This window comes from Aspergillus neoniger (assembly GCF_003184625.1).
Source record: "Aspergillus neoniger CBS 115656 unplaced genomic scaffold BO87scaffold_4, whole genome shotgun sequence".
NCBI classification, from domain to species: Eukaryota; Fungi; Ascomycota; class Eurotiomycetes; order Eurotiales; family Aspergillaceae; genus Aspergillus; species Aspergillus neoniger.
In genome coordinates, this window is record NW_020291132.1 from 919,517 (window position 1) to 945,121 (window position 25,605).

Sequence of the window (25,605 nt, forward strand, 5' to 3'; positions counted from 1 at the left end):
TTCACCCTTTTGTTCGATGCTCTGGCCACTCTCTCCAGGGCGCCAGGGAAAGAACGCCCGCCGAAGCAGATGGCTTTCGAAAGTTGAGCTGGCTTGGGTTGAGACGGGAAGGTTCGGGATTTCCGCTGGCCTGTAAGGATAGGATAGCCTTACCCTCAACACGGTCCGTCGGCCCTCTTACAGTACGTGGACTGGCGTGACGTACCGGCTGATGAACAATCTCAAATGCTCTCGACACAGAATAGATGATCATTTTGCCATCATCCAGGGCTCCTGCTAGCTTTCCGTCCATCGCTGAGCTCCTTGCAAATCGGCTGACGAAGGCCGCCTTGATTTCTAAAGCTGCGCCATTTCAGCACTATAAGCCCGGGTGAACAGCCTCAAGAAGGGGGCTCCGGAATTGCTACAGAAAGATGCTGGAATCTGGAAGGTACATCCCTAAGAAGGAGAGGGGGTTATCCAGTAGATCAGCGGGCGTCCTTGTAAGCTCCAGCTCCGCTAAAAGAGGAGTCTAGAACAATGTCTAATCATGGTTCTTCAGAAACTTGGATGGTCAAGATTTGAATGGTAAAATATGGCTATACACGCTTGTAGTAGAGATGGAAGTAACAAAGAAATTGTGGTACACAGTGGTATCAACCCAAACAACAACGCCTTAGAGTCAAAGGAAACCCTTGGAAGAAGGCAGGCCGTAATGCAATGCAATTATGAATCAGAATATACAACGACTGCAGGCCTAGCTGCCATTGATGTGAAGGTAATGCGACAACGGTTCTTGAGGATGTATTGCTGCTCAAGCCCATTTCCAGCCTGAATGTCTCGACTCCGGACTGTTGATGACCGAGGAGAGAAAGCTTTTGCGTTTCCTCAGGGAAAATCCCCTGCTGCTCTGCTCATGGGTCCTGCGTTCCCTGGTGAGTAAAGATATCGCCGCATTCATGTTTATACCTTCGCCACTGTCTGTTATCTTGAGGGCCCACTTGGCATCCTCTTCCGCAAAGCCAAGCTCTCGAACCATTATGTCAATGGCGTGGTCAACAGGGTCGCGGACCTGTGGTGGGTAGTACCCTGGTGTGACTGGGTGGAGGGGTTGCATATAGGACACGTTTGTCACGTAAGAGTGGGTAGTAGGCGGTATCTCTATCCTTGACACAGACATTGGCGGCTGAGGCGCGGGCGGAAGGCCTTCTAGGCGGCTCATGATGGTCGCATAATGAGAAATGGGCCGTTCTTCAGCAAGCATAGGATTGGGTGGACTGGGCTGCTGCTGCCTCTGATTCCTTAATTGGGCAGAATAGGCAGCTTGCCGTCGGCGATGGAAGTCAGGCGAAGTCTCTCTCTCGCCGGGAACGTTAGACGTTTGTGATACATCATGCAATCCCGAAGGTTGAGAGCCAAAGCCAGGAGAGCGCATTGACACCTGAGAAGTACTACTTCCCCGTGGCTGGCAAGCTTTCGACACAGCCTCTCTCAGGAACGACGAACGGCTCGCACCAGTGTCAGATGCTTCCCAGTTTGTCAAGCCCATCGAATGGGCTCTCTGGAAAACAGCAGTAGTGTTGTCATAGGGATGAATTGAGCCGAGCACCAAGACTGCTGAAAGTCCAAGTGTGAGAATGTAGTAGGTCCACTCCTCTGCTCGCACGGGTTAGCGATTTGGTAACAGTGAGACCAACGACAACCTCACCAAGGTGAGATTCGCTTACCTAGAACTGCTTCTTCCTCGGCAGAATCATTTGCCTCTACATTATGCCCGTCGAACACTCCAGTTGCTCGTGCTTCAATACACTTACCGTGCATTGGCTGAAGAAGCACACCTAAGCAGGTCCATATCTCCGTCATATCAAGAAGCTGCTCCTTTGATAAGCCTCCTGTATTGCCGCCCCCGAATCCCGCAGGAGGTTCGAACAAAACGCTATTCGCGTCATATGGATCGGCTATAGACGTGAAGTCCGAGACACGTCGGTTCCTGGCTACCTTGCCACCCCTCAACCAATCCAACTGCCCCGCGATGTCTCCCTCTCTACCTTTCCCGGAACCGAAAAGGCGACAGAAAGTCCAAACCCGCCAAAAGGCATCATCGACCTCGGCGGCACGAACATCATCGGTGCCGGATAGCCCACGGATCGTTTCGGGGCGCAGAAAAGTCCCACAACGAGCTAGTATAAGCGATTTGAGATGAGCCAGTGTGTATATATCCTCGGCATAGCGCTTGAGATAGCGGCAGGGCGTGTATTCAGGCACAGGGGCGTCAGGATCCAGCACAAATTGCCATTCGGTATCCCATGGCGGACTCATTTCGCGCAACTCCCACGCTGGCGCAGACATGGCGAATACAGCTATCCTCATAAGCTTCAGCTCGTGCCTCTTAAATACCCGATAAAAGTCACTGCGAACTACCGCAACATTGAAAAGTTCATCAAGGGAGGTGATATGCTCCAAGACTGTTAAAATAACGCGGTCAGGCAGAGTAGCAGGCATTGCTCCAACAGACACACTGACAGATACCCTGACAGGTACATCGATCGCAGTGGTGGTATCGCCTTGCAGCTCGGCTGGCGGTTGTGGGGAACCGCCCTCCAGCTCATAGACCATCGCTGAAGTTTGCGAAATTTGTTGATGTTGACGAGTGGCTGGTATACCATCGAGTTTACTGTACGATACGAAGTACTTATCGCCGACAGAAGCGCCCCTCGCTCTCTCATGCGGCCTTCTCAGCTGTTCAGGGCCCTCATGAGTGCTGTGGATGTTGTCTCTTTTCCGACCGAACTCCCCCATTTCCTTTGTCTGAAGGCGGGGAAGCCTCATCCGAAGTTCCTTCTCCCCGCCAGCGGAAAGAGGTCTCTCACGGAAACCAATGACTGAAGATCCCTGTAACTCAGCGATCTCGCCGTCTCCAAGTTCTGCGACAGCTGGCTGATGTAAGGTGCTGGCCCTGTAGGATTCCGGTTCTGACTTGGAGCTGGTGTTACTGGTGGATCGCTGATGGACACGACTCAGTTTCCGACCGAAAGCTGGTACTGAGAAGGAAAAGGACGGTTTGTTCTTCAGCGATTTCTTTGTTTGTTTCACATCTTCGCGGGATTTGACTTTGTGGATCTGACGATTGTTATGCACGCTAGCAGGGGGTCGAGGGGCTGGTCGGGTCGCAACCATGTCCATATTGCCTCTACTAATCTGCAGAGGCCCGTCTAGAATCTGAAGAGGACTGCGAGGAGAGAGTTGCGCGGGAGGCTGCTGCTGCTCACCGAGTCCGGCTAGAGTCCTCTCCAGGTCGTTGCACGCCTGCGACAACGTCGGATGATGATGGCTTGCATGCTTCTTTGAACGTGGCGGAGGGTCCAAGCGACCAACATATCCGGGTCTTCTATCGTGCATTTGAGGGGTTTTATGGCGGATTGAGAGTGGAGTCAATTCAATAGGGGGCTCCTGAGGCAGAGGCTTGTCTTTGGACTGAGCAATTGAAGAGCGGCTCGGGAACGGAGGAGGAATTTGATGCGCATATTTTGACTCGTCAAAGACGCCAGCCTTTGTGGGTGACGTTATGTGAAGACTATCCACCAACTTATGAACTGGTGATGTAGCTTCGGATCCCTGACTCGTCAAGGAAGACCGGCTAGTGTAACTTGATGACCTGTTATCCGCCACATCTTCAGACGACAGAGAAGAAGGTCCTTTGCTCCTTCTTTCCGGTTGCTGTGAGGGGCCGTCAATATGAGGCGGGCCCTTCGTGTGAGGTTGCGGAAAGGGCGGATTTGTACTGTTAGTAGGGGACGCCAAGGAGAAGTGAGAGGAGAGTTCGGGGAAAAAGCGAGCCCAGCGAGTTCCAGACCATGGAGGTGCTCTCTCAGAAATAGGCGAAATAGAATCATCATCGTCGTCTTCGTCATCTCCAGCAAAGTCATCGTCCACCATGTATGGGGTATCTGACGCCTTCTCTTCAGGAGGGGGAGAAGTTGGTCCCATAGCGACAGCGGTGGGTTGTGGAACGGGTGAATTGCGCTTAGGCAAGTCCAGCACCTCCATCTTTGGGACTGAGGGGGCCTTTAACTAGCCCTATACCAACTCTTGAAAGCCTGTTTAACGTAGGACTGGCTTCCGCACCGAGCCAACAGTTTTTCCCCTGGGGCACCTGGATGGTTCGATGGTAACAATTGGCTGCTACCTATACACAAAGTCCGTTGTCATATGGCACAGTGCACCCGTCCGTTTAGGGACATGTACAACATGGTCTTAAAGACGCCCTTGTTGTTATCCTTTGTTGGGTCCGACAATGTTATTTCGGGGTTTGTTCCGTATATTTAGAAGTACGACTGGCCGAACTAAGTAGATACTCCCAAAACCCGAACGAGCGGAGTCCGAAGTGGAGGGCCGGAGATGAATGCGAGAAAGCCGTTCCGATAATTCAATAAAGGTTGGACTCAAGTTTGCGTGAACCCTTTCAGAAAGGATGACAAGGATAGCGAAAGGTGGCACCCGACTGTTCGCGACGGATCAGCTCAAAGGGATCACGGAAAGCACCGTGTTGGGTTCAGTATAACTGACAGTCAACGCCGAGCGGGCGGACAAAGAAAAAGAGTTTCGATGGTGCAGATGACGCGCGACCGACAAAGAGTCTTGAGATGCACAGCTACGAGTATATGAGAGGTTGTAGCAGATAGAAATGCCATTGAAGTCCTACCTAAGCAAGACTGGAATGAGATCTGACTCGAAATCCTGGTCATCGCAGTCTCCACGTGCCGGGGGGAGGTGCTTTTCTTATCCCTAAATCGGAGGGAATGCGCGTCCGGGCAGTTGGGGACATGACGCCAGCTAATAATTAATGGAGTAAGCAGAGGTGGATGGGCACAGCGATAGGCTAGGGAGACGGTGGCACGAAGAATGGATCGACTCTAAACCGCGGGGGCCAAAACTACTCCTAGTAGGGAGTAGATACACAGTTTAGTGAGGGAGACTACTGTAGTCGTCCGTGCCACTATGTTTTTCCCGGGGAGGAAAGCGAGTTGTTTCTTGTCAGTCAGAGTCTCCGCCCGTCTTTCCGGATCCGAGGGGCCAAACATCCTCCCCTGGTCACACTCTTTCTCCATCTTGATGACAATAATCACATCCTCTGGTTTCGCCTTACGAGGATACTCCTATTGCAGATAGGTTACCAGCAATATGCCTTACACTCGAGGGACTACTCTATCCTGAAGCTGTGGAATCTGCAAAAGACCCAGATCGTGGCTGCGCCATCCACCAGCCTTCTGATCGCCAATCCTCCCGCAGTCCCCATTGTCTCTTCAGCTCGTATGACCGTTACCGAATTCTGCTACAGCCACAGCCTTGATCTATTAATTTCTCCCTTTTAACCCACCTTAACCTACTTGGATCCAGTGCAGACGCTAAAATGCAACGCCATTCGCTGTGGCTTGGGAACCAGGCAGTGTCTCACGAATGAGATACTAGGGAGCACACTAAACCCGGACTGGGATGACGATTCCCAGCAGATTGCGTACGCCGTCTCTCTCCATCCCTGTCTGCCTCATGCAAACCCAGGTAGGTGGGTGCCCAGCATCATGGATTCAATTGTGTCGCCGGCCTTCGGACGTCGGAGCACACTCATGCCTGCATGCAATGAAACGGATCTGCGGGTACGTAAATCCGTCTTTAAACTCCGTTAATCTACGGAGTCGTTGAGCCCAAACGAAGCATGTTTTCTTAGTAAGACTCGAGGGATTGATCCATCCTTACGAACGGTCGCTTGTTATTCGGTTCCTCGAGTCCCGGGATCAATGCAAATGTGTTTGAGACAGCCGATCACCATCACTTAGCTAAGACGGACTTTAACGCCTCAGCTGCTTCCGCGCATGGATTACTATTTTCATTACTATTTAATTGCTCGACGAATAGATCCGTGGATCTGGAGAGCATCGTGGTTCATATTGGCGTTGGTTTCATGGGAGTTTGCAGCCATTTGAATCTCGTCTGGGATGAATCTATTCTGCGTTTCGGCGTGTCTCACGAGGCACATCATTAATGGCCCATCGACAAGAGCCCCATACAAGTCACCTGACTATAATCTGACTGACTCCTGTTCAAGGCTTCGTAACAGTGTGATTTCTCGACAGGTCCCAAATTAACACAAAGTTGACTACGTGATGATTGCCTAGATCATCCTAGTACTCTCAAGGTGGGTTCGAGTTGCATTACCATGCCGTATCAGGTTATGGTTCAGGTACACCCGCACTGGACCGTACTTTCCTCTATCTACCTGCAAACGATAACGCTCGTCGCCCAATTAACAGCAGAAATTCGGGAGAACGGGCTACAGAGATTGTGTCGTGCCATGTGTTCTAGCCCCTAAATCAAGGTGGGCCTGCAGCTCAGCTAGGCTTCCCTATTGCAGCTCTCGGATACTCGGAGGACGGAAAATGGGGGCCAAATGGAACAAACGGGTCGCTCAACAAACCATTCATTAATCTGAACGTTGTCGGGTGATCATGCGGAGCATGGTCCAGTAACTACTTATCTAGCGCACTGCCGTCATTTCACCTCTGGCCCCTTTTTATCTTTGATTTGATCAGGCTCCTTCCTTTTGCGTACACTTGTCAGTTCTCTGTCGCCCCCCTGACGAGCTTACCCAACGCGGAAGGATCAAGTAATGAATGTCTCAACTTTTATATACTAGTGCTCTAAGAAGCACACGTTGCGAATTCTGAGATTTGATGTCAAGCTAATTGCTAAACGAACGTGAACACCACCCGCAGGTCCCAAGTCCCCAGCGCCCAATCTATCTTCCAACATAGACTAGCTAGCCTGGCAATCCAGGGAAATCCTCAGACGACCTATTACAACATCAACCAGACATCAAACTCAAATAAATGGCCCAGATAACACCAAACAGACTGCCAACAAGCAGCCGTTTGTCTGTTGGTACAACTGTGAAGTTCAAGATAGAGACAATAGGCCACAGCTTGAATCCCGCGATCAGGATGGGCCAGAAATCCTGCCATGTTAGGTCAGCATCCAACGGATTATAGCACCATAAGCCTAGAAACGAACCTTCTGAATTTGCAGCGTAATGGCATCCCAGCTCTGACCGCGCAAAAGTCCCATTGTCATGATAAAGGCTACCGTGTTCCAGGCACCACCAATAATCTGATCGATGACAATCTTTGCCACAGTATTCGTCACATTCAGTTTAGGCTTGTGTGCCTCCTTCTTCTCCGTCTTCGGCTTGGGAGCAGAGCTCTCATCATAGCCTGGGAATTTCGCCTCGAGACACTCAAGCCACAAGAAGGTCAAGGGTGAAATAACAAAGGCACAAGTAGTGAACTGAAACAAGACTTGAGTGTCTAATTCAAAGGGTCTCTATAGGCGTCATAGTATCGGCAATCATGGGGTGCACCACCCTCACGAATTGCCAATGAACCACGTCAATGGTTAGTGAAGCTGTAATCCAACAGCAGTAGCTAATACTCCACACAATAGCGAACGAATCACTCATCTCCGGCCCAACATCCCTGCTAGGCATCTCACATCTACCGAGGAAACAAACAAACCAACATACCTCATCTCTATAAGCCCCAATAGCCTGAGCGAGAACATTGGAACCCGCATTAATCAGCGCAGCTTGCAAGGTCGCCCTCGCTATCGGAGGAAAAGCCATGGTAAGGTACTAGACACTAGTAAGATAAGCCGACGCGTGTGCCACACAAGTTCGTATAGTCTGCTCCGGCGTCAGCTCGCAACCACGTGGCCGGAAATAACAAAGTCTTTCTCCGTACTGGCCCGAGAGGAATAATGGGTAGTCTGATCGGAGATGCTATTGTTGGCGATCTTCAGCACTTACCTCGTACCGAAATCGTGTCAGGATTTTTAGATCGATCGATCGGTCGGCCCAGAACCGCGTGGTTTTAATTAATGAGACCTGGGGGCTAAGAAATGTGTTCCTGCGTTAAGGGAAGTTTGGAATGAGCAAGTAGATTTTGAAGAGATGATAGTTGTGAGTTGCGTCTTTTCTGCGCTGAAATTAAATAAATTTCAAAGGGTCCGTGGAGTTAAGTTGTAGATGGCGGCCCTGATCAACACTACTGAGTATCGGTGAGAGATGGGAAGTGTGGGGTGGGTTTCAAGGGAGAAAAGGGAAGGTTTACACGCTGCCGCTGCCACTGGACCCTTGGGGATCCACATTGACTTTCGGTACGAGCCAGCCAGCCAGGAATGTACATGCGTAGCTTCTCAACTTACTCCTCTGTCATAAATAGTAAGCAGTTCCATCCAGCCTTATGTTTTACTCGCATCACTTATACTACTAAATGTCCAATTTCTCCCTTGCATTCATCATTTGTAAGATTGTTCAACTACTATTTGTTGTATTCGTTCTGCCAGTCACGATGAAATGAAGTTTGTTCCCCCTCCCCGCCCAGTCTGAAACCGCTGTGTTAGACTAATTAGATGTTATCCCTTGAATCAATCCATAACATTGTTTGGCATTAAATATCACTGAAACCAATAGTAAGTTAGTCAACTTGATTCGACTGAGTCATACAGCCAACAGAGTCAACTAAGTAAGCAACAATATTACCTCATCCTGTTCATAGTACCTGTGCTATGCATTCTCACCAAGCGAGACTCTCACTGTTCCACGTGTCTTGGCAATCTAGGTCTTTGCAGACTGTAGTTTTATTTTAGCAACACAGTGAAAGATGTGGTATAGAAGAGACTCAACTGACTTTGTTCAGCCTGCTCGAATCGTGCATTGGTTCTAGGTCTCCTCGTAGCGGGGAAGATCTCGGTTCCTAGTTGTTTTTCTACTTTGGCGTGGGATTTGATGGCTTCGAGGATTTTGAGTTGTGTATCTGGACGTTGTTGGTAAGACTGATGTTTGAATGAGGGATTGGGTTGGGTTGGAATTACCTGTGCAAGCTGGGTCTGGTGCTGATGTGATATTGGTGGGGAGACTAGAGATGTGATTGTTTAGTTTTTTCCATATAGCCAGGCATTTGAGAACGTACGCTACTGTTTCAGAAAGTGACTCGAACTGAGTTTCCAATTCTCGGATACTGTTCGACAATTTGTTGAAGAGTCTTTCTGCTGTTGGTGAAGGAGTAGGGCTGCCCATGGCTTTGTGGGTGTATAAGTCAATCCGGACCGAGGTGCTACTCTTGGATATGGGAATGAAGCTCAGGGAGTACCATAGTACCCCTCCGCGGACGGTATGAATCGTAGTAAAAGGGAAGACTCTAACATCTTCCGAGCGCATTGGTGATGAATTGAACAAGCTCAATAACAGTGCCTTATACCTTGGCTGTGAGAACTCAGTCTCCAGTTCCGTGTGGTTGATGAATCTCTGTAGCGTCACTTATCTCAAAAGTTTAGGTACATAGTTTATATTTTAGAAAGGAATCGGGAAAAGAACTTACAACCAATCTTCCAATTAAACTGCCCTTCCACTGTCTGCCCTCCCAGCCACGTAGACTGTCGTCCGATGCCATGCCTTCCCGCAAAGAAATCAAGAGATCTTGTCTGCAATGGCATTATCGTCGGAGATGCATCCAAATTCACGAATATAAAGCCCGCAGGTGTGGTTGTGATATGAATCGAAAACAAACTATTCTGAGCCTTGTCAAATCCGGGAACATTGTCAAAGTGAGGTGCCTTGATGAGTTGTCCCTTGGTGTTATAGCTCCAGCCATGATATCGACATCCGAGAATCATAGAGGAACCACACTCCTTCCTTGTCACTGTGTATGCTCTATGACGGCAGACGTTATGGAACGCTCGCACGACGCCATCTTTCCCCAGCACGAGAAAAATTGGGATACCGGCCACTTCGAAGGAATGGTAATCGCCGGGTTTGGTGAACCGGTTACGGTGGACTAGGTAGAGCCATCTCTGATCGATTCTATGTGAGTATCATGTTTGATTTCATGTTTTCATAAGTGAAGTTATATGGCGCATAGTACTTTACTAACTATTGCCCGCCTTTCGAGTTCAAAGACTTCTGAGCCGGTCCACCAGTCGTGTGGGAAATCTGATTCCTTGCAGACAATGTTTTCGTTACCTTCGGGGACAGGATCCAGTTCGGTTTCCGTCGGCTTAGCTACACGCAGGGACTTATAGCCCCGGAAGAGCGGCTTTGATAAGGATTGAAGGAGAAAAGCCAGCCCCGCTAGCAATAAAACCAAGACCAGGGCCGATAAGGCGGGAGGTAGAGCCGGATACGGTTCTTCTATAGCCATGATGAAACTGTGTTGTCCGCCATGCCTTTCTACAGGGAATCCATTGGTTTTATGCGCTTACTATCGCACGAAAAGGCATCCCGAGGTTTCAAATCAAGCAGTATCAGGAACAGAGCACTGACCCTGTCACCTCCACAGGTTTGCATGACTCCCGCTTCCCCGTCCAGTGAGAGAAGAGGAAGTCTTCAGGTGATCATGCACTTAAGTAACTATGTCTACTCCAGGATAGTATTGACCTTCCAGATATGGTGCTCTTTTCCAGTAACTTGCGCATGAATGACGCTTGAAGTATGTGCTGGGCCGATCCTGGCCAAGGGTTTATCTGATGCCACACCTCAATAGATAGGAATCATTTACAGGGACTGTTACAGGAGCCAGCCCGTGCAGAACACTGAAATCAACGCCACTGATAAGATTGATCATGTTACCGAGTCCCGAAACCACGGCTTACACAGTTTTGTCTTATGCAGCTGTTCTGATACGTTGCAGACCCCTCTTCTGAGTATCATCTCTCGCACCTTCCATTTCCTTTTCTCGTCTCTCTGCTGCGTGCTGCTGACACACGAGCTCGAATACCCGGTCTTGATAATCTGCTGTCTGATTAGCTTACTGTAATATCGTCATATAGGTGGTCTCATGTAACTCACATGAAACTCCGCTCTCTTTCTCCGGGTTGAGGATGCCTTCGCTATAGATGCCTTTAGTGAGATTGTTCTGAGCCTTCTCACACAGTTCATAGTCTTCCATGGCCACTTGCCGAACAAACTTGAAGTACTCGTCGAACTTCTCGCCCGACTCCATATGGTAGTAGTCAAACTCCATCCTCGTCACATTCGGGTCATCGGTTGGGCATACTCGGAACGAGGACATTCCTCCACCATAGACGTTCAGAGTGCAATTGGGGAAGAAGTAAAGGAATAGACCATCATCGGGCTTTTCCGGGTCTGCGATATGCTGCGAAAAGTTCTGATGATTGTGCACCGCGTACGAGGTGGGCGGGTAGTATACGGAGAATGACGGGTGAGTATATTGGCAATGCAGGCATTCCTGGTAGCCGTCGACCCTGTCATGGAAGCCAGGTCAGGGAGACATGATCACTTTCCGAATACGAGGCAAAGGTATCAAATACATAGTCTTCCAGTTAAATCGTCCCTCGTATTTGATGCTGTGTCTGTACGGGAGCTTGGTAAAGTTCACCCGTTGGAGCAGTGGCTCCAAGTCCGGGAAATACTCATGGAAGCTGGGCGCCTCGTCTGATAGAGTAGCGAAAACGAGGCCGGTTGGCGTGACGTGGTGCTTTAGAGGTCGTTCCTAAATTCTGGTTAGCAACAAGGAGCTCGATAGACATATTGCTCGGGGGATGGAACGCATCCTCAGTCTGATGTCTGAGATGATGCTGAGCTGACCTACAGTTTTCACGCAATTTACTTGGATCTCGTCCTGTCCGGGAAACGGACCCTCCCCGGAGCAGCGAACAACATATATAGGCTGCTGAGCTATTTCATACTCGACTTTGGCACCTATGTCACAGAATCTAGTGACTGGGCCGACAAGATACCACGACTGAGATGCTTATTAGAACTCGGATTCTCCTCAAGGATAGGCTTTAACCATACTTTCAAGAACACTGCCCTTCTTTCAAGCTGATAGAGAGGCGGGCTGCAATACCAGGAGGCCGGCAAAGTGCGCATAAGTTCGGACATTGCTGCGAGTTTGAATTTGCAGTCGACGCAGCTTGACTACAGACTGCATGAAGCAGCCGTCTAGTATTTATGGATGCCGGTGTCCAAAGGCAATGAAACTCTGTCATCCTCAAATACATGAAACCATTATCTATTGGATAGCGAATCATTTCCTGAAGAGGGTATAAAATCCCGTGCATTAGTAGCGATGATAGTATAAGCGTGGTCCTTTGTACTGACGAATGACTGAAGGCCGACAGGTCAGATGAAACCGGTCCAGACGTAAGGTTGCAGTCCTGTCAGCCAGACACGTAGGTAGGATTGTCCGCATTAGTCTGGTCATTCTCTGCTTGAGATGACTGGAGGTAAGGGAGTGAAGCCGATAACAGTTCTGGGGGTTTGGTATAATCAAGCTAAAGAGGGTACTTTTGACTGCAAAGTTTCAGGACTAATCGGGGCTATCAACTTTAATGGTACCAGACGTATTGATAAATGCCTAATCTAGGACTCTTTAGAACTCTTGCCGCATGGAGTGCTGATTTTCTGATATAAGTTATTTCTCCGAGCAGACAACTCACTACTTATAGGCGGTACGTCTATTTTCTCCAAGACTGCTACTAAACGAAGGCAGGTATGCTACCCTCTATTGCCACGCCCGTGGCTCAGTATAAGACAACGCTTTTCATATGTTGGTGCAATTGCGGGTGATCACCGGATTTAAGTCCTCGACTCAAGCTTCTGCAGTACAAAATAGTAGGGGCAACTGAACGAATACTGCGTGGGCAGCAGGATTCCTTTGCTATTGATTGATTTGATAGCGGATTATCAGATATGATGATAGTTTCGCTGCTGCCTGGGCGATTCAGTCATCGATTTTATCGGTGGCAACAATGGAGGTGCTTAGTAGCAAGGTACTGTTGATTTACAAATTCAAGCAAGCACCGTATTCCAAGCAGACTGTTTGGTATCCTGTGCAATATAAAAAATTCATTTGCAAGGTAAGTTGAATGAATTCCGTCTCTGGGATGATGAAGGCGATCACATGGAAGCGGTGGACCCCACGATTACGTCGTGACCGGCGGTCGTGACTTGCTTTCTTCTCCGCAATCATCACTTTGCCGACCGGCGCTGACTTTCCGGGCATTCCAGACCAAGCTTCAAGGAATTCCAGTTTCACTTTCAGTCCGCATTATGAGCAAGACCTAATCACTTTAATCCCTTGAAAAAAGTCACCTCTCCGCTTCCTCCCTTCGATATGGCAGGCAACGGAATCCAATACACCCCTCCTCCTTCGCCGCCCTCACCCACGGCGTCGTACTACGACGTCAGTGACGATGAGGAGGATGAATACAACACCATTTCTCATTCCACCTCACGCAGAGGAGTCAAGCTTTTATTTTCCAAGAGCAAGGTAGGCTTATCTGCAAGCTAGCAAAATGAACATCTCGCTGATCCATTCGGTTCCGAGCATTGCAGGTCTACGTCCATCCAACTCCTTCCTCGAAAGATAACATCCCCGGATTTATTGCCCTCGTCCAACAAAAGCCCCTCCCCCCTCTTAGAGAGACCACTTCCGGAAACTCCTCGTCAGACCTCTCTTCCTACCTGCTAGCATGGGTCCCCGAATCTTCCCTGGGTGATGCATACAGTACCTATGTCAAAGTCGATCTATCCGACGGTTCTTCCCCTCCGCGACAGAAATACCTGGTGCCCGCTCTTCCGACGACAACGACCTATAAGGACCCGATCGGCCTCTACGCATTTGCGGTTCCTCTGTCTGAAATATATTCACTCCTTGTACGACCTCCAAGTCTAGGCTGGTGGTTTGGGAGTCTCGTGATCAACACCCGCGCAGGCGACAGCTTCCCCGCGCTGTTCTTCCATGACACGGAGTGCGAGTCAACAATCCTGCAGAAGAAAAAGCGAACCAGGGAAAGCTTCGATCCCTTTGGTGAGGACGGAAATGTCTTCTGGGGCGGGGATGAGGTTCTGCGATGGCTTCGGAAATACGCTGAGGTCCAACGCTCGGCCGTGGACAATAGCGTATATCTGATCAACCCATCGGATGAAGACCGCGTATCATTTGGACGACCTCTAACTGCAGATGGCTCAACTGTCAAGGCTCAAGATGAACCGGCTGCCGTTGCTCAGGCCAGCGGAAGCGGCCAACGCGATGCGGGGATGGACCCCTTTGTGAAAGCACTCAAAGAGACGAGGTGGAAGGTCCTTGAGCAGCTGAGCAAGATCACCACCTTCACAAGGCGTACGGCCAACGAGTTGGCTGACAATCCTCGGATACCCCCACAAGTCCGCCGTCTGATGAGGACACCTGAAATTCAGACTTTACAGGATGAGTTCGATAGTGCCAGGCTATACTTAGCACGGTGGGCCATGAGCATATCAGAGCAAAGTGAACGCGAAAGAAACCAACGGATATACACTGCCCAAGATGTCCTTAGCATGGAGAACAGTTCTGTTGGAGATTTCGAGATCCTTGACCTCGAGACAGGTACCATGTCTATCCAGGACCGTCGGAAGACACTCACTTTGAAAGAATGGGAGGGCTTCTTTGACCCGACTACTGGAAGACTGCATGTAACCGTTGACGAAGTTAAGGAAAGGATATTCCATGGTGGATTAGATCCAAATGATGGTGTTAGGAAAGAAGCATGGCTCTACCTTCTAGGCGTATATCCGTGGGATAGCAGCCACGAGGAGCGACAAGCGTTGATGAACTCGAAGCGGGATGAGTACATCCGGCTTAAAGGCGCCTGGTGGGAACGGATGATTGAAGGCACTTCTTCGGCGGAAGAGTTTGATTGGTGGAAAGAGCAGAGAAATAGAATAGGTGAGTTCTTCTGCAGCCCAAGTATCACGCGCATTTACTTACATAGGCGCGCAGAAAAGGATGTTCATCGCACAGACCGTACGATACCCCTATTTGCTGGAGAAGACATTCCCCACCCGGACCCAGATTCGCCTTTTGCGGATACTGGCACAAATGTGCATCTCGAGCAGATGAAGGATATGTTGCTCACATACAACGAATACAACCCGGACCTGGGCTATGTGCAAGGCATGAGTGATCTTCTAGCCCCGATTTATGCTGTCATGCAGGATGATGCAGTGGCATTCTGGGCATTTGTTGGTTTCATGGACAGAATGGTAAGCTCCATGGCAGTCAATCCTACTTTTTATCATGCTGATGCGTACAAACAGGAGCGGAACTTCCTCCGCGACCAATCTGGCATGCGTGTACAACTTCTCACTCTAGACCACCTCGTTCAACTCATGGATCCTCAACTCTACCTCCACCTCCAATCCGCCGACAGCACGAACTTTTTCTTCTTCTTCCGGATGCTCCTGGTCTGGTACAAGCGCGAATTCGAATGGCCAGACGTCTTACGTCTCTGGGAAACACTATGGACCGATTACCTGTCCAGCAGCTTCCACTTGTTCATCGCACTTGCAATCCTCGAAAAACACCGGGACGTCATAATGGACCACCTAAAGCAGTTCGACGAAGTCCTAAAGTACAGTAAGTCCACCCAACCACTTCCCAGTCCTTATAAGAAAAGTCTCTAACACGGACACCACGCAGTCAACGAACTCTCCAACACAATGGAACTCATCCCCATTCTCACACGCGCTGAATCCCTGTTCCACCGCTTCGAACGAGCCGTCCAAGCCATCGACAAGAAAAACAACTTCCCTGCACCTGCCGCCCACCAACGCAAGCCCACACAAGACTCCACCACCAGCACAAACAACAAAGGCAAATCACCCCAACGACCCCAAAGCACCGCCTTCAGCAGCGGTGTCAGTGCCGGCCCCAGCTCAGCCCCTGACAGTGAAGGAGAAACGAAAGTCGTCTCCCCGGAGCTGAGGGAACTGTTTCACAAGGACATCCCATGGGCTCGTAAATCGCCTCCGAAACAGCAGCAGCAGCAGGAAGAGCCTGCAAAGGGAGAGTCGTCATAGAGTCAGTATACTACCGTGCTCTCCAGTCTGGACTAGCTTGGACGCCTATTGTCCAAATCACGAATTATGCCCCGCTTTTTATGTTTCGTTCATTTTTATAACTCCTCATTTTGTATCATGTAATGAAATGATTGACGGATGCCTGCTTATTATCTGGATATTGATTGCTCGTTCGGGTTTGTTCGGTTCGGTTCAATTGGTATGGTATGGTGGCGTTCTTTTCCCCTTTGATTTCTCGTTCGCGTACTGCTACTACTATTTACTTACACTTGAGCTCTTATCTACTTCCTTACTAGTACCTCTGACATCAAGAATCTACTGGTTCAACTTTAAACGGAACATGAATAGAAGTGGTAGTATCAAGAGATTCAATATAAATCCCTCACTATGTACTAAGTAAGTAAGTAATCAAACAAGCCAGCCAGCCAGCCAGTCAGTCCTTCTTTCTATCCAGCAAGAGGGACAGACGGACGAACGGACGGACGGACGACACCAACGACAGCAACAACATCAACAACAAAAGACCCAAGCCTACCTAAGGGTATCTATCTACATACAAATCAAGGGCTAAATATAATAATAATAAGTGAAAACACGAACAACAGACAGACAGACAGGAGTCAGACGAAAGTAGAATAGAAAATGCGGTCAACCAGGACCGAAAAGTTGAAGAAAATCATATCCCACAATAATTGGGAGGAATGGGCGAAGAAAAAAAGAAGAAAAAGATATGATAAAACAAGAATGAAACCCGCTGATGTATGCAATGGTGGGAAAAAGATGAAGATAGCATAGCCAAGACAAGAATGATACATGTCTTGTTATGAGAAGGTGGAAAGAAAGAAAGTGTAACGTTCGCCCGATAATGCAACCGAAAGAAGATGGAAACGGACAATGCATGTAGCTGTCTAACACTTTTAGTACCCCGTGTGTCCAAACCGAGAAACCCAGGAAAACGGCAAAACGCCAGTACTAGTAGACAATGCAGGTGAGAGGAGGGGCGGAGCGTGTGGGAGAAAGAGTGTGGATGGGGTGGGCGTTTGGAAGGATTAAGATTAGGGTAAAGGTGTGAGTAGGTTTATCGTTTTGCAAGTCCGCGTAGTGCGACGCGTCTGCTAGCACCCGCCATTCCCAGGTCGCTGATACTTCTCGACTTGGGGATGGTTGGAGCCTTGGTTGAAGCAGGCTCCGGGTCTTGGGTTGACAGGCCATAGTTGTATGGCCTGAGGGACGAGCTCCTCCGAGCTTGGCCAAGAACATCTTCAACCCACGCCTCACTCTCCGGGCTGATCGAGACATTTCTCGACCGCGGCTTCGGCCCTGCAAGGCCGAGTGGGATGGAGTGAGAGTTGCTACCTGCAGCAGTGGTCGAAGGAGAGTATGATCCGTGACGGAATTCACTGGCTGACGAGGCAGCGCCCATGGAGGCATTGGATGAGGCTGATAGTCTTCTGCGAGATGAGACTGTCGACATCGGCGAGTACGAGGCAGTGAGTGAGTCGCCAGCTGCCTGCGCCGCCCGAAACTCGGTTACATCCGACACATTCGAAGTACGTCTGGTCTTGCGCACAGCCAATGAAGAAGACGGCCGATTGCCAATGACAGACCGCGGTCGGGAGGGAGTGCGGCGCCCACTGACGGAGTACGTGGGAGAGGTACGCGTGGACAGACCCTGGACTTCGACACGAGGGGTATCTGAAACATGCCGGCGTCCATGGTGGATGGCATACTCCCTCAGGTATTCAGCCAGGTCTGCCCACCCACCGCCAACTCGGACCATAACGCGTTCTCCTTTTTCACCCACTGACCGAACAAAAAGCTTGGTCGGGGCAGACTTTCCACCTCGATGCAGGTGGTAGAGCTTCACAGAGCTCTCCTCTGGGGCGTGAGCGTGAGAATACCTTCTGCGCGAGGGCGCAGCTGTCAGGGTCAAGGATGGCGTGGGCGTGCTGCTCCGGGACGGCGTTCCCTGGGGTGATATGGAACGGAATCGTTCCCTAGCCTTCAAGGGAAGTGACGTCGCCGCAGACCCTGCATCAAAGTCTTGGCCATCAGCTGACATCAGATGGATCCGAGCAGGAAGGGTCGACAAGATAGAACTGATTTTCTCGTCGAGATGATCTTTGGTTCTTCTCAGCTGCGAGCCTGGAGTGGATGGTCGAGATCCGGCCCTGGAAATAGCTGTAACCGAAGACGTGTCATCGCCAGACCGGGCGTTGGATCTATACGCCCCAATACTCTCGAGACTCGGATGCGAAGTCAACTGTCTCCTCAAGCGGTTGGTGCTTGAGTGTACAGGCGGTTCCGGTTGCAGACCACTACGGTTTGCATTCTTCGGAACGGAGCCCTTCTTGGGCTCCCAGGCCTTGGATAGAACTTTGGCGGTGGTGCCATTGGTGACCGGTCTAGGGCTGCCTTGACTCGGAGCATCCAAAGGCTGGGTTGCTGAGCGCTGAGCGCTATTGGAGGGAATGGTGAATTTGCTGATGTGTGCAGGCAACAGTGCCCTTTTCTGGCCCAGCCGTAAATCCGCATACACGTCCGTGGACTTCCTATTGGAAGCGACGCCATCCAGGTCACTGCCGCTTTCGTCATCGTAATTCATCTCCAACCTTTCGTTGATGAAACGCTGCAATGGAAGACTGAGGTTTCGGTTATGCGCGAAATTGGCCCGTGGGGATGGCTTTTGGTTATCCAGCCGTAGTAGACGATCTTCTCGCAACGTGTGATCGCTCCCAGGTGGTACGGGGTCGGATGACTGGTAGCCATCCTGGAAGGGTGGAGGAGTCTCAAGCAGCAGAGGCGTTCCATTGGAGGAGGATGTACGGGGCTCGCGAATCTCAGGGCTGGAGACGAGTGATGGATAATCCGAACAAGACGAATCAGTAGACGTGCGCCGGCCTCGAGATTTTCTTTTTTCCTTTTCCAAGGATAAGCGTCCTGGTCGAGACTTTGATAGTTTGATAGGACTCTCCAGAGGCTTTTTGGGCGTATTGCCACCACGGGACTCTTCATACACATTGTTTGTGGAGTGACTTGTGAGCTGCTCATCAATTTTAGAGATTGCCGAGCGGACAGGAGACCCAAGGACAGCATTCGCAGGCACCAATTGACAAGAGTCTTTCCAGCTTCCTGACTGTGCAGCAGGACTATCAGCGGAATTGGTTTGGGCCGCCACACTGACTGGGCTAGCAACTTCACTTTCAACAGGAATAAGCTGCCGTTGCTCGCGGCTTTCAAACACGGGACTAGGGCTGCGAGCATCAATCGGTACCGCTTCCTTATCCGCGGAAAGCTTTTCCTGTTGGCTGAGAGGCGATTGGACTGGACTGGTTCGTCGACGTACGATCACACTACCGGCATCCGATGATGGTGTACCAGGGCTGGCAGGGGTCTGCAATTTCACTTCGGGCGAAGAATGATGAAGTACGTCAGACCCCGACGCCGGCATAACATCGGCGTACTCTACCTTCTCCAACAATGCAGGCGCATCATCTGCAGCCTTCTTGGTAGGGTCGGTTGAGACTGCCTCGCGAGCCTGATTATCTAAAGAAGCCCGGGGTGTCACGTCTTCAAGTGGGCTCGGACAGGTTTCGCACAAGCTGACAGATGGCACAGAAGTGATCGCCTGTTGAGGAACAGGCGGCAAGAAATGATGCTTGGAATCGGGATGATCAGGAGGCGAGTCATTGCATGCGTTCGTGTCAATACTCGTCTCCGGTCCCTCCAGAGGCTGGGTAACGTCCGAAATGACCGGCTGAAGCGCCTGGGTATCATCCGACAGGGCATCGATCTCTTCTAGGCCATCGGGAGAGGGAGCAAGGGCGTTGACGGTGGAGCTAGATGCCAAGGGTTCCTGTGGAGAGGCAATGGACACAGTGCTCTGAACAGGCTTGATCGAAGAGTCCGTCGCATCGGATGTACCGGGAGATGCAAGGTCGTCGACCACATTATGAGTAGCAGGTATGACGGTCGGTTCCGACGCCGTTGTTTCCTTATCATCCTGGGCGTCATTCGAGGGTGACGGCTCGACAGGGCTGCTAACTTCTTCCTCGGCAATAGTCTCCATTGGAAATAGATGGCCAGCCTGTGACACGGGCGCAGACGTATTGAGGGCCAGCTTTTCGGGTTCTCTAATCTCGGGTGGTGCTTGTGTCGGCGCTGTCTCTGGTGCATTGTATTGGGCATCTTTTTGAGCAGTGACAATCGACCGGCGCCATTCGTTTTCGACAGTACGTCGTTCGGCTTCCATGACCCATGTTCCGAATTCTGACTCGATAGCCTCTAGTTCATCAATCCAGCTCTCGGGAAGTGAGTCCTCACGTCCTTCCAGCGCATCGAGTACGCGGTCCAATTGTCGACCAGCAGACACAACAGTCAGTTCCAGGGTAGCCCTTTTGGCATGATAGTTAATGCGAGAGTACAAGGGGCCATCTTCGTCAGGAAGAGTGGGCGACTTGATCAAGTCCAAGGCAGAATCCAATTCCGAGCGCGCCAGACGCAATCGCCGGAGCAGTTCAGGTACCTGGCGCAGAACCAACAATCGGACGTCCCAGGTAGACAAGAGACTGTTCAAGCGCGAGAGAAGCGGCAGAGCGCGGAGAATGGTGGCGGTGATGACGGCCGTGAAGTCACTGAGTTGGACATAGCTGAGTGGTGGAGGCACCGATAAGGTGCTATTGGCGGACGAAGGCCGAGACCGGGCTGGAATGTGGGCATTGAGGACGTGCTCTTTAAGCTCATCCACATCCAAGACATCCATACCATCCCGGATCTCCTCAATCCGCTTTTCATGCTGATCTACTACGGCTTTAGGAAGGCTTCCGCAGTACTCCTCCGCGGCAGCGCCTGGAGGGGGGACGAAGCCCTTGCCTAGTTGAATGTCACTCCGTTTCGGCCATTCCCAAGACTGGATTTCTTTGTACCATAGATTGAGCTTCTGGGCTGCAATGGCTGCGCGGATACCGAGGGCGCGCTCCGCTGGGGAAACCTGGGAGATACTTTTGGAGAGGATATCGTGGGCGGCCTGTTCATTCCGGGGCACGGCGTCGGTTGCGGACAGCGCTTGGAGGGTTGATTCGGGAGACAGGTTGCCGAGTAAGGGATCGAGATTCTGATAGTCCAGCACCACCGGACGGCCCGGAGATTGGGACCGCGCGGTGGTGGGCGCACGAGTGGGTGGGTGAAGGGGGTTGACGCGACTGCTGGCCATGTCGGAATAGAACGGCAAGCTCCGGGAGGACGACAGCTCCCAGACAAGCGGGTCAGGTCAGTCGCGGAATAATCAATAACGGGTTCTCGGTGATGGGGGTCGAGCTGTAGTATCAAGTGTAAAAGAGAGTGGGTGTAGCTGAAGAGCGAGCATGCTGACGCGATCCCGCCAAAGCTATATAAAGGTGACAGCCAGAAGGTCGTGGGTGGGTGGGTGGGTGGTGGTGAGATTGGGGATGAGCTGGTACAATCGCGATCACCGGATGGGAAAGTTGCGGAGGTGCAGTGAATGAATCAGTAGGTAGGTAGGTATATGTCGGAGCACCGTGAGCAGACAGGACACCGGGGGAAAAGGTCTGACAAAAGAATGAAGAAAAGGAACTAGGGCGAGAAAAAGAAAAGTGAGGGAATAAGAACTCTGGAGGAGCAGAGTTTCGGCGGATGATGATAGATCACACTGCAGGGCCTCAAAACGGCTGAGGGGAGCCCAGGGCGAGGGAAAGTTGGGTGGCTGCAGGAAGAGCCCGATAGATAGATAAAAAGAACGAGGGTGGGATGATTAGGATGATCGGAGAGACCAGCTCAGGTATTGGGCCCAGATGGAAAAAGAGTGACGAGACCAGAAATGGCGACGATGATTCGAAGACGGGGGGGGGATATGCAGAGGTGAGTTGGTGATGGCGTGGACGGAGACGCGCGGGTTTGGCGATGCCAGAAAAAAGGGTGGAGCCGCCGCCAATCGATTAAGGGGGAATTTAAGACCAGACCAAGTTACTAAGTATACACTCCAGTTAGCTAACTGACTAACTAACAAACACCAATTAACTACTGAGCTGTGGATTCTCCGTTAAGATGTCAGTCATTTTATTTTTATTCTCTTCTTCTTCATTATTATTATGATTATTATTTTTGTGATCATTTTTATGATTATTATAATTATCATAATTATTACATTAATAGGCTACCAGTATTATTACTGTGCTGGCCCTGTGAAATTGGCGACTAATTAGCCTCACCATCTGCCAACTGTACTACTTCCCTTCCCTTTTCTCCCCTTCTCATTCGCGCCTTGTTTTCTTTCTAGACCAACCGGAAGTAATCATCCTTCCCCCCTCCCCTCACAAAGCGAGAGCAGAGAATATTCAAAGAAATCTCGATCGATGCAGCATAGTTGTGATCTCATGTATCCATCCATTCTAGGAGGATGCCAGCATTTCCAAATGCACATTTTCCTGTGCGACATCGTACTTACAGAAGGGAAAATCTCCCACCCCCTCCTTAATGTCTCACACACGAGGATCCAGTCCCATGCAGCAGCAAAAGGACAGACACATTCCCCCTCGGAGTTGATGCGGGTCCTTCTTCCCCCGTAAATATCCGCTGTCTGACTTTTGTTCTGTGTACGGTCATCAGAATAAATGGCCGTGCCTCTGTTTTAATCCGTGGGAAATCAATGGAATTGACAGTCCATGGGAGTGCGGCCCCAAGTGGTCGTGCACGATGAAAATAATAAAATTGACTTCGACCGCTTGTCAATAATCTCTTTCTGTTCTTGCTTCTGATTGCTCGAGCGCAGAGTTTATCATACGGATAGCAGATCAGTGATCGACCCTCCCTTGCATATCGTATCTGGCTGGTTATTGGAATTTGTGAGCTGCCTTTGGGGTCTGACTGTGTGTCTGTGTCTCCCTTCCGTGCACATCCGCCTACCCACGTACCCTAACACACTTACCCACTGTGTCTTGCAGCCGTTGAAGTGGTCTTACCTTCTTCGTTCCTCTATATCCGAGGTTAATCGTGTTTGGTCCGCCACTTCTACTCGTTCATTGACGTGTACTTTGCTACATTGCGACTCCAGCCGGTTGTTGTCGTGGTAGAACAAATAGCTACCAGGCGACAAGGCAACCTTTCCCTTCGTGAGCCTCCACACCCCTCCAGGATCAGGCAAGGATCCGAAAGAAAGGCATAAATAAGATACTATACATAGGTCGGTCCTGCGACAAACAACAGAGCCCCTCAGTGAGTAAGTATTGTAGTCGAACTCCCCATTAACAGGGATACTAACTCCTCAATGGAGGAAGATCCTTTGGTGCCTGGACTTCCCTTCCCAAAAGGGAGTAAGGGACGGACACCCGTTCGTGATCCCTTGATATTGGAAGAACCTTACCATACAGTCGTCTACAACTGTGTCAGTAAGGATGAGACATGTAAGGAAGATGAAGCAATCGAGGAATGCTACGAACCACGTGGGAGACATCCCCATGGAACCATGGATACGACTGTTACTCACTAACTCGGCGGCCGCAAGGAGGAGTGAGAGAAGATGGTACCTTGCAAGTCCTAGCACACAGATCAAGTCTAGGCCATAGACACTCTATGATTATGAATCCAAAAATAACAAGGTTGGTCCACTGGAAGCTCAGTCTCAGTCCGAGATGGAGTCGATGAGGCGCTGAGCGCCACCCCGAAGTATGCGGAGATATGTCCGTGAGAGATTACTTGCTCACAGCCCGTAGACAGACTGAGTTTGCTTGATGTTTCATCGAAATAACATGGAATCTTCTATGCAGTTGTTATTGTGCTTGCGCTGTTCGTGGGCAGTAAACAGCTTGCGCAGCTTACAGCTCCTTTTGTAGCTCTTGGTGAGACCAATTGAACATGCTAATGGCAATCAATCATCCGAAGTACCCCCCCCCCCCCATATAAGTCTCATTGTGTAATCTCCATCAAGGAGATTCACATACATAGCTGAATATCAATCACCGACGTAACGAGTAGTCTGTTTATTCCCGCCGCAATGGCGATCCCCTTTTTTTGCGCGAAGTTTGGTTCGCGGGTTAGCGGGAAATCCCCACCGGCGCGGCCGATCCCCGAACTTATCATCGATAAGGCACCTCTGCTCGAGTCTCGACCCGTCTTCGGCTTCAAACCGGTGGACTAGCGTAGCATCACATCTCTATCCATGCAAGTAATTCCCTGAAATCAAGATGCGTTTTCGAACCCAAATAGCCAACGCGTCTATCTTCTCCAGTAAGTGACCTTCCCATCGCCTATCCCTTTCACCTAAGCTCCCCCAGTCAAATCAAACCAACCGTGTCTCATCAACCGCCGCCATCACCATCCCATACAATCCAAGCAACCCCCCATACTAACTCCACATTCCCCTCCTCTCCCCAGAACTAACCGCCTCCCTCTCCTCCCTGGGAAAGGTATGTTGGATGCGTCTTGAGAAAGACTTCATCCGCTTCACCATCATCCCCGACCAAGGCACACAAGTATGGGCTCAACTCCCAATCGTACGTCTCCCCCTCAACTTCCCACTCTTTCAAACGTAAACTAACGATCACCAGGACACCATCTTCGAAGAAGAATCCTACATCTGTGAATCCAACACCGGAGCAATCAACCTCGAAGTCCCCATCGGCGCTCTCCACCGCGCCCTACGCTCCGCCGTATCCGCCAAACTATCCAACCTGCGACTGACCAAAAAGGGCAACGTGCCTCTCCTAGCACTGACTATTCGCGCTACATCATGGACAACGACATCCAATGCCCTCGACATCCCAGAAACAGCAGCAGCAGCAACAGATCACTCCTCATCCACCATCGACAACAGCGCCACAGCCACTACTAGACTCTCCGGCACCGGACCCCGAGAACGCGAAACAGTAATCACCCAAGAAATCCCCATCAAGGTACTCCACGAATCCGCCGTGGAAGGACTCCACCAGCCACGGTGTCGAGATCCAGATGTAAACATCCTTCTTCCGAGCTTGATCCAGCTAAAGAGTATCTCGGAGCGGTTTACCAAGTTAGCTACGACGAACTCTTCCAATAAAACCTCTGCTGCAGCAGCAACAGCAGGAGGGGCCACTTCAACAACAACACCATCACTATCATCACCGAAGCTAGAACTCTCCGCTAACATGCACGGCTCGCTCAAAGTAGCCGTCGGGACGGACGCGTTCCGGATCTCGAGCGTCTGGACGGATCTGTTGAATCCGAGTCTGGATCCCGGGCAGTTGGACGAGGGGAGGGAGTTGGGTCAGTTGCCGAGTGAGCGGATGAGGGAGGTGCCGGCGGATGATGAGGCTGGGTGGGCGAAGGTGAGGATTGATGGGAAGGATTGGAGTCGGATTTTGAGTGTGGGGAGGTTGAATCCGAGGGTCGTTGCTTGTAAGGATTCCTTTTCCTTTTGCATTTACTTCGATGAGAACTTGGGGCTAATAAATGAATGGCGATAGCGTTCATTAATGAGACAGCTCTGGTGCTGTATGTCTTTTTGCCGGGGAGTTGGAATGAGCAGGATTCGTGTTTGACGGTGAGTTACTCATTCTCTTATGGGGTTGGTTTGGGGTGTGGCTGACTGTTTTCCTGTAGTATTATATTACTTCTTATGCGGTTTAGATGGAAATATGGAGTATAAACATTATATTATAATTACCTTACGGATTTACAGAGATCAGTGCTCATGCAGGGATACATGCATGGCAATACGTATATAA

General features: G+C 50.4%; 7 protein-coding genes across 7 annotated transcripts; 3 read left to right on the forward strand and 4 right to left on the reverse strand.

Moving 5' to 3' along the window:
* Positions 1 to 793: 793 nt before the first annotated feature.
* Positions 794 to 4,026, reverse strand: BO87DRAFT_422377 (F-box domain protein; the record flags this gene model as incomplete). The annotated part of the gene is made up of 2 exons (XM_025627111.1): positions 794 to 1,635; positions 1,707 to 4,026. The coding sequence occupies 2 exons, from the start codon at positions 4,024 to 4,026 to the stop codon at positions 794 to 796; spliced, it is 3,162 nt and encodes a 1,053-aa protein (XP_025483831.1).
* A 162-nt stretch (positions 4,027 to 4,188) lies between these two features.
* On the forward strand, positions 4,189 to 6,339 carry BO87DRAFT_299323 (uncharacterized protein; the record flags this gene model as incomplete). The annotated part of the gene is made up of 6 exons (XM_025619091.1): positions 4,189 to 4,295; positions 4,446 to 4,529; positions 5,018 to 5,297; positions 5,427 to 5,570; positions 6,048 to 6,075; positions 6,173 to 6,339. The coding sequence occupies 6 exons, from the start codon at positions 4,189 to 4,191 to the stop codon at positions 6,337 to 6,339; spliced, it is 810 nt and encodes a 269-aa protein (XP_025483832.1).
* A 241-nt stretch (positions 6,340 to 6,580) lies between these two features.
* BO87DRAFT_351168 (Mpv17/PMP22 family protein) lies at positions 6,581 to 8,091 on the reverse strand. The gene is made up of 4 exons (XM_025621118.1): positions 7,842 to 8,091; positions 7,553 to 7,667; positions 7,045 to 7,353; positions 6,581 to 6,988 (listed from the first exon to the last, which is right to left on the reverse strand). Exons 2-4 carry the CDS (start codon positions 7,649 to 7,651, stop codon positions 6,839 to 6,841), a joined length of 558 nt encoding a protein of 185 aa, XP_025483833.1. The 5' UTR covers positions 7,652 to 7,667; positions 7,842 to 8,091; the 3' UTR covers positions 6,581 to 6,838.
* A 576-nt stretch (positions 8,092 to 8,667) lies between these two features.
* BO87DRAFT_299297 (uncharacterized protein) lies at positions 8,668 to 11,929 on the reverse strand (the record flags this gene model as incomplete). Its single annotated transcript, XM_025619089.1, has 8 exons — positions 8,668 to 8,901; positions 8,996 to 9,332; positions 9,404 to 9,879; positions 9,951 to 10,251; positions 10,870 to 11,180; positions 11,325 to 11,537; positions 11,739 to 11,789; positions 11,843 to 11,929. The coding sequence occupies 8 exons, from the start codon at positions 11,927 to 11,929 to the stop codon at positions 8,668 to 8,670; spliced, it is 2,010 nt and encodes a 669-aa protein (XP_025483834.1).
* An 861-nt stretch (positions 11,930 to 12,790) lies between these two features.
* Positions 12,791 to 16,027, forward strand: BO87DRAFT_373219 (GTPase-activating protein GYP7). Its single transcript, XM_025622490.1, has 6 exons — positions 12,791 to 12,906; positions 13,058 to 13,319; positions 13,385 to 14,756; positions 14,811 to 15,073; positions 15,128 to 15,446; positions 15,510 to 16,027. The coding sequence occupies exons 2-6, from the start codon at positions 13,164 to 13,166 to the stop codon at positions 15,887 to 15,889; spliced, it is 2,490 nt and encodes an 829-aa protein (XP_025483835.1). The 5' UTR covers positions 12,791 to 12,906; positions 13,058 to 13,163; the 3' UTR covers positions 15,890 to 16,027.
* An 851-nt stretch (positions 16,028 to 16,878) lies between these two features.
* Positions 16,879 to 21,277, reverse strand: BO87DRAFT_166574 (GAS2 domain protein). The gene has a single exon (XM_025618292.1). It carries the CDS (start codon positions 21,099 to 21,101, stop codon positions 16,968 to 16,970), a length of 4,134 nt encoding a protein of 1,377 aa, XP_025483836.1. The 5' UTR covers positions 21,102 to 21,277; the 3' UTR covers positions 16,879 to 16,967.
* Positions 21,278 to 24,037: 2,760 nt separating this feature from the next.
* Positions 24,038 to 25,509, forward strand: BO87DRAFT_373222 (checkpoint protein HUS1 family protein; the record flags this gene model as incomplete). The annotated part of the gene is made up of 5 exons (XM_025622491.1): positions 24,038 to 24,130; positions 24,278 to 24,396; positions 24,451 to 25,276; positions 25,345 to 25,421; positions 25,481 to 25,509. The coding sequence occupies exons 1-5, from the start codon at positions 24,088 to 24,090 to the stop codon at positions 25,505 to 25,507; spliced, it is 1,092 nt and encodes a 363-aa protein (XP_025483837.1). The 5' UTR covers positions 24,038 to 24,087.
* Positions 25,510 to 25,605: the final 96 nt, after the last annotated feature.

What these genes read in the sequence shown, in the direction of transcription:
- BO87DRAFT_166574 (XM_025618292.1), bottom strand. Translation starts at nt 21,101, where the DNA reads ATGGCCAGCAGTCGCGTCAACCCCCTTCACCCACCCACTCGTGCGCCC.
- BO87DRAFT_351168 (XM_025621118.1), bottom strand. Translation starts at nt 7,651, where the DNA reads ATGGCTTTTCCTCCGATAGCGAGGGCGACCTTGCAAGCTGCGCTGATT. An exon ending in TTGGGGCTTATAGAGATGAG is followed by an intron (nt 7,354 to 7,552) that starts GTATGTTGGTTT and finishes TGACGCCTATAG; the next exon opens with AGACCCTTTGAATTAGACAC. An exon ending in TTACGCTGCAAATTCAGAAG is followed by an intron (nt 6,989 to 7,044) that starts GTTCGTTTCTAG and finishes CTAACATGGCAG; the next exon opens with GATTTCTGGCCCATCCTGAT.
- BO87DRAFT_373219 (XM_025622490.1), top strand. Translation starts at nt 13,164, where the DNA reads ATGGCAGGCAACGGAATCCAATACACCCCTCCTCCTTCGCCGCCCTCA. An exon ending in TTGGTTTCATGGACAGAATG is followed by an intron (nt 15,074 to 15,127) that starts GTAAGCTCCATG and finishes GCGTACAAACAG; the next exon opens with GAGCGGAACTTCCTCCGCGA. An exon ending in CGACGAAGTCCTAAAGTACA is followed by an intron (nt 15,447 to 15,509) that starts GTAAGTCCACCC and finishes GACACCACGCAG; the next exon opens with TCAACGAACTCTCCAACACA.